The following is a 7522-nucleotide window of genomic DNA, read 5'->3' as shown; positions in this document are numbered from 1 at the left end:
ATTATTTTACTTTTTAATGTAGATTGTGAGCCCCATAAAGTTAGAATGATTTCTTAAAGATATGAGTAACTTTTTTTTTTTTTTTTACTTAGTGTGTTTTTTCTTTTAAAATGTAGACACCTAATAATAAATTAACCAGTCCATGATGGCATTTCAATTGTGGGAGGAGAGGTCAGAAATTACTGAGGTTTCCAGGCTGGAAAAACTGATGAGCCATTGATAATTACACAGCTATTGATCATTTTATAGCTATAAATCTCACTTGCCCTCAAAAAACAAAACAAAATAATAGAAAAATATAGGAAACTATGCAATAATTGGTGAACACTGTTAATGAATAATGAAGATGAGAATAGCTTGTAGAATTATAAGCAATTTTATATAGTAATTATATAAAATTTGATTTAATTTTCATACCACACAGAAAGTATTATTACCATCCTCACTATGGATGAAAGAAAAGGCATTTTAATTTGTTGTGCTGTGAATAGTGTATTTAAAGCTGAAATTGTGGCTTTTTGACTCTATACAGTTTCCTTCTGCACCACAGTTTATGTTATAATTTAAATGATATTTCCTTGTTTTAAGAATCATTACATTATAAATTACCACTAACAAATAAGTCTACTTGTCTTATTTAAATTATAATATTCTGACATGTGAACAGTTTATGATGCTGTTTTAACCTATGGTACTTAAGTGATTGTGGGGACAGAGCTAGGAATGCAGTTTCCAGGCTCTCGGCCTCATGTGGAAAGGTGCTGGCTCAGGTATTAAGTGGCCAACGACTATGATTGGATGGCCATCAACTGTGGCTAGTTGGCCATCAGCTGTAACCAGTGAGTTTTTGGCCACTAATATAACTGCTGTGGCTACGCTAGCAGCAAAAATGGGGGCTAGCAAGAGATGGTGGCTGAGCTAGCAAGAGCAGATTGCTGTTAGCAAGGGGTTGGTTGGCAGAAAAATGGATGTCAGGTTGCGGATTGTGTGGCTCCTGTTTCCTGTGTCTCCAACGCAGTGACCAGAGAGACTATAGTGGTATGACTCCCCTACCTATGGCTCCGTGGGTGTTCCTTTTTGGTCTCACCATATCCTGCATTCTTATGTGGGGAGCGGGATCAGAGACCCCATATGACACTCTGCATGACAGTGATATTTGGTCGATACAGAATTTAGACCCAAAAAAGGGTTTACTTCCCGTTTCTAGATAATGCAATCTCACTTACAATCTAAAACTTAACTATACATGGAATGTGGAAGGAAAGAAAAAAACCTAATTAAATAATTATTGATGGTCAAATTATTCTGTTCTTGAATTTGATGGAATGGGGTTGTACTAGTGGTAAGGCACTGAACTTAGAATGTATCTTTGATGTGAATTGTACCCAAAGGATTCTCATGTAAGAGTTATATTAAAGTGGCCTCACCACCACTCAATCTATTCCCAAGTTTCCTGCCAGTCTGAGTGCTTCCATACCATTATAAAAATCTGTCAGGCATTCAAAATCAATTACACACAGGATGTCAAGTGTTGTCATGCCAGCTGTATTTTCACTCCTCAGGGGCTCCCACTGCCTATTTTCAGTTAAAAATATATCCCAGTACTATATTGAGGTTTTAGCCAAGATAAACTTGACTATTTTATGTCCATCTCTCTTATTTAACAAAGAGAATGTGATTGTTTTTTAATATGATTGTCTTATTGTAGGTCACAGAAGAATTTCCTAGTTATTATATTTTATAAACTTGTACTATAAGACAGAAATATCAACATCTGTGAGTTATTTTCCACAGAATCTTGGATGTATTATTGCATAACTTTACTACCTGACCAGAGAATTTTACTAATAGATCTTATTCAACCTAAGGGATAAAGATGCAGAAACTAGAACTTAGAGTGAATAAATTACTGAGAATATTTTACAATAGTTTCTTAAAATCATTGGTGCATGTATATCATTTTAAAATTTTCAAATGTCTTAGGTGATGCCTTTTAATGACTTCAGCAAAATTATAAATTACTCTGATCAATAACAAATCAAGCAACTACTTTATGCTAACGAGAATATCAAAATCTCTGAGGCCTAGAAAGAGGTAGAGTTTCGAAAATATTTGATCATAATGAATAAATATTGCAATGATGAGTATTAAATTTTAAGTTCTAAAATATTTTTTAAAATTGTAATAAATACTCTATGGGGAGAAATAATAAGATAACTCTAAGTTGCCTATTGTGGTTTCAATGGAGGTATACACTAGATAATCAAAATTAGCAGGAAGGAATCAATAATAACAAAATGAATGATCCAGAATTCGTAAGAAAGAATAGTGTGCATCAGGTTACTCAAAATATATTGAAGAATATTAACACTATATCTTAATTAACCTGCACACCTTATAATGAATGTCTGCCATATTATTTTTGTTTGTTATTTCCATTTTATTATTTTAGCATCCAGTACATGTTGTTGAATTTCACTTAATTAGCTAGATAATTGAGGTAAATTTTATTTGTCACTATTTTATGTGAAAGAGAAACAGATTTATTGGAAGTTGAAAAATTTTAGAGCATTACGATTCTATAAATAATAAATGACAGGAATTCTAGGTGGATATAAGCCAATATCAGATTGATCAATAAGTCAACAATATTACTTATGAGGTATTACATGCCTACTGTGTGCCTGCTCTGTCCACAACACAATCATGAGAGATTATTGACCATTTTTTTGCATTTGTATTTATGCTCTATAAGGATTATTTGTCATTAAAACTTGGATTCTTACAAATAGCTATAATCTCAGGCAGAATTAATAAAATTAACAAGAGAACAAACAACTTAGTATTATGGAAATTCTGCAAGTAGAAAGGCAATTTCTGTCTAGGAATATCTTAGAAAGTCCTCATGAATACTAGAGTAAAACAAACACAATTTAAAAATTCAGTAGAGGTAAAGAATATTTAAGTAGGAAACAATGTGGTTAAAAACAAAGATTCAAAAAATTATATGGGATAGGTGGCAAAAAGACAGTAATAGTATATTTTGGATAGGGGTAATATAGTTATAGTTTGGAGAAAAAACGGGGAGTTTTGAAAAGGGAGTTTTGATTTGGATTTTAAAAGGATAACAAATGCAGAGCTAAGGATTGGATGTTTTATTGTTAAATAAAGGGATGCTACTTAGGTTTTCAAGAAATAGTGACTTTATTATAATGTTTCTGTAAGGAAGTTTATCTTGTTACAGTATAGTAAAATATATTCTTTTTTCTTAAACCACTTTATTGAGGTATGATTGATGTACAAAATAAACTGTACATATTTAATGTCTACCTACTTGATCAGCTTAGAGATAATCTATGCTATAAACATATATCCATCACCTCCAAAAGTCTCTTCCTGCCCTCTTTATTTATTTGTTATTATTATTATTTTTTTTAATGAGGCAAAAGGATATATTATAATGCAAAAGGCTACAATTCACAAGAAATGTATCAGTTATGAGTATCCCTGGGGCAAAACAATACAGTACCAACTTTCATTAAGTGGAAACCCTAGGAACTGCAAGGAGAAATACACAAAATATACTAAAAAAATATTAAGAAACTAATGTACATCTTTTAGTTTGAGACAGATTAGAGTCAAAAAATAAAAATGTATATAGAAGACCTAAACAATCAGATCTCAGGGATAAATATCAAAACTTTTAACCTGGTAATACTCAAATAACAGAGAATGTACTTCCTTTACAAATATAAATGGAATTTTCATGAAATTGACCATGTGAGGCCACAAATAAAACCCCAGTATTTTCCACATTGCATATTCAAACAGCATATTCTTTTTGTATGCCTTTTCAATCTTTTAATTCACTAAGATATAATTTACATACAACAAAATGCACCCATTTTGTATACATTTCAATGCATTTGTACAAATCAATATATCCGAGTAACCATCCCAACAATCAAAATACAGAACAACAGTTCTAATTTCTCCACATCCTTGTCAACACTCGTTATGTATTTATTCTTAACATAGCCATCCTAAATAGGTGTGAAGTGGCATTTCATTGTGGTTTTGATTTGCATTTCCCCAATTAGTGATATCGAGCATCTTTTCATGTGCTTGTTGGTCATTTGTATATCTTCTTCAGAGAATTGTCTATCTAAGGCCTTTGCCAATTTTTAAATCTACCCCATTCTTTTTAAATGCTCGTGACATTTCACAGTATAGACATAACAAAGACAAACAAACTTTTACATTCTTCTAAATTTTTTTCTATTATTAACTGTGGTACAGTATCATTCTTCTATATGCTTCCTGTACAGGTGTGAACGTTTCTTTATATATTTGTATCACACTTATTAGCATTTATATGATACTGATTATGTATTTTAAAGGAAATCACCTATGTGGTAAAATAACCAAAAAATAGAATTGAGCTCAAGGGATATTTGCAATTTTTATTTTAATGGATCTTGACAAACTGCTTTCTAAAATAGTTATACCTATTTGCATTTGGCAGCACTACATGACTAACCATTTCCTCACACCCTTGGAAAATCTTCTGGTCAGTCACTTCTCAATAATTGAAGGAGTTGCTTTGCACAGAAATCTAGAATTTTAATATATTCACACTTATCAATCTTTTCTTTTATGGCTTTGATATTCTTCATGTTATTTAAGAATTCTACCCAAAGGTTATACACATTTTTCGTGTCTTTCTTCCCTAATACTTTCATAGCTTGAAAAAAAAATTAGATCTTTATTCCACTTGAAATATATTCTCATGAAGGATATGAAGTAGGAATCTAAAAGTTTTTTTTCAAAATGGATAGCTAATTGCCATTATAATAATTACTAACACTTATTGAACAACATTTGTGTCAGGCACTATTCAATTTAATCCCATTTTATTGGGGTTGTTTTCAGGATTAAACAAAACATTCTAAGGTGGAAATGAGGAAAATACCAAATGGTTATGTAGTTTGTCCAATTCATCGACATTAACTGGTAAAATCAGGATTCTAACCCTAGTAGAATGAGCCCACAATATTTGGCCTTCTAAAACCATTTTCTTTTTCCACACATTTGAAATTAAACCTTTAAAATATACCAAACTGCCATATAGACCTGTTTATGGACTTTCTGTTGTTTCAGTGATCTATTTGTCTATTCCTATACTACCCTGTGATCATTTAAACTATCTAATCTGATCATGTTATGTACCCTAATTAAAATTTTAACAACTTCCTACTGATCTCAAGATCAAGTCCAAATCTTCTAGTATGTTATATAAGGCCCCCTTCCTCCCACCTCTTACCTCTGGGGTCTCAGATGTGGGTATAAACCCGTTTCCCCTATGTTCCAGTTATAAAAATCTTCTGGCAGTTGTCTGAACAGGCCAAGCATATTCATTCCATGTAATATCTGTGTCCATGCTTTTGTTCATATGCTTATTGTGCCTCATTTTCTTTATTGGGCAAGCACCTATTTATTTTTAAAGATTAACTCAAAGATGATGTATCATAGAACTGTACATTTGAAACCTATGTGATTTTATTAACCATTATCACCTCAATAAATTTAATAAAATTAAAAGAAAAGATTAACTCAAACATGACTACCTCTAGCCTTTCCTCCCTCCCGATCCCAACCACGTAGAAAGAAATCATTCTTTCCTCCTGTATGTGTCTGCTCTCTCCTACTTCTATCCTAACGTCATTTTACTGTATTTATTCACCTGCATGTTTCTCTTTCCCACCATAATATAAGTGTCTTGAGGGTAGGACCATATCTTATTAAGTGCCTACTGGAACCTTAATAAATATTTGTTGAGTAAATCAATATAAAACAACAACCATCAAATTTGCGAGCAGTCATTGGATTTATAAAAAGATTCAACAAGTTTTAAAATGATACAAAAATATCATTTTCAAAATAACATTAAAAAAGTGAGTGTCTTTAACCCTGTTCAACTCATAATAGAGCAAATGGGTGAGTGGAGTAATAATTCATGCTGTAGCGTGTTTCATAAACTGGCAACAGAGAAAATTGGTTGAAGGAAAGCAGAGGAATTTTGTCTTTTAAGAATTAGAATCGAGGGGCTCCATAATCATCTGGCATCCGCTCAATGTTGTACCTATGGTTAGAAATGTACATGATGGGAACTCCAAGGATTTTCCTGATTCTTCGTTTAAGGTTCCAGTCAACCGTAGCCACAATGTAACACTTGTGCTGAGTTACTCTCTGTACTAAGCAGTCATCTGCATAGGTTTCTTTGTGTGTGCATGGTAATCGTTCAAATCTTGGATCCTTGGCAATCCTTAGAGCCACTCGATACTTTTGCCCCAGTTTCTCAATTTCAGCCATTACACAGTCAGTTATACAAGGGATACACTTGGCATACAGACAGTCCATCATTGACTGAACTAAGTCTAGTTTGGCTTTAATGGAAAAGTTGATAAAATTGGTATCAACCAGGATGTGGTAAGGTGGGCCCAGCTGTGTGTTATACTGGAAGAATAAGCAGGAAGGATGTTGGGGGACTTCTCTTTCCTTGAGTGCACTGGGATCTTTCTTTTGTTTCTTTTTAGGTTTTAACCTATCCTTTTCTTTAAGCCTCTGATCTCTGAGACTAAGCATTCGCTTCATGGTCGCATACTTTTTTGTTTTCTTTTGCTTCCCCATGTTTACGCCACACTCTTGTGTCTTCTATTTGTTATTATTATTAGATCACTTAACATAAGATCTACCCTCTTAGCAAATTTTTAAGTATACTGTACAACATTGTAAATTGTACGCAGTGTCCTGTACAATAGAACTCTTGGACCTATTCATCTTGTATGACTGAAGCTTACACCTCCTGATTTTCTCATCCCTCCAGCCCCTGGAAACCACCATTCTACCCTCTATTTCAAAGTGGCACTATTTTACTCCTATAAGTGGCAACATGTAGTATTTGCAACAACGTAGATGAACCTGGAGGACACTATGTTAAGTGAAGAAAGCCAGACACTGAGGTAAAAAGTATTCTTGAATGAAATGAGCAAAAGATTAACCCTAAAAGCAAAAGTACCTAGCATTTTAGCATTACAAAAATTGATGAGGACACACTGAACTGCATTTGCTAATGATGGGAAAGCAAATTACTCAAAGGAAGGTATAACGGTAGAATCTACAGAAATTAATATTTCACTAATTCATTCAAAACAATCAGCATTTTAGGTGAGGTAAAAGGCAGATGGGTAATATAATTTGTCTTACATCACAAAAGTAGGGTAGATAGGGTAGGATAAACTCTCAAAATTTGGTGGCAAAAACATCAAGGTTTACTTCCTTGTCATATAATTGTTCAAGTTATGGTTTTGAGGTCACACACAAAATTATTTCACACAATCTTTCTAGAATCCAGGCTGTTGGATGCATTGCTAGCTTCAGTTTCTGGCTTCTAAAGTCACTTGTTATTGTAATTCGAGGCTACCATGGGAAAATGGAGAGGACAAAAAAAGCACAGGCATTT

The 7522-nt window shown here is 33.1% G+C and overlaps 1 protein-coding gene across 1 annotated transcript; it reads right to left on the bottom strand.

Moving 5' to 3' along the window:
* Window positions 1-6007: 6007 nt before the first annotated feature.
* Window positions 6008-6701, bottom strand: LOC308487475 (rRNA-processing protein FCF1 homolog). The gene has a single exon (XM_081025751.1). The coding sequence runs from the start codon at window positions 6688-6690 to the stop codon at window positions 6094-6096; it is 597 nt and encodes a 198-aa protein (XP_080881877.1). The 5' UTR covers window positions 6691-6701; the 3' UTR covers window positions 6008-6093.
* Between the last annotated feature and the right edge of the window lie 821 nt (window positions 6702-7522).

This window comes from Rhinolophus hipposideros (genome assembly GCF_964194185.1).
Source record: "Rhinolophus hipposideros genome assembly, chromosome: 19".
NCBI lineage: Eukaryota > Metazoa > Chordata > Mammalia > Chiroptera > Rhinolophidae > Rhinolophus > Rhinolophus hipposideros.
This window is presented reverse-complemented; position numbering and strand designations above follow the sequence as displayed.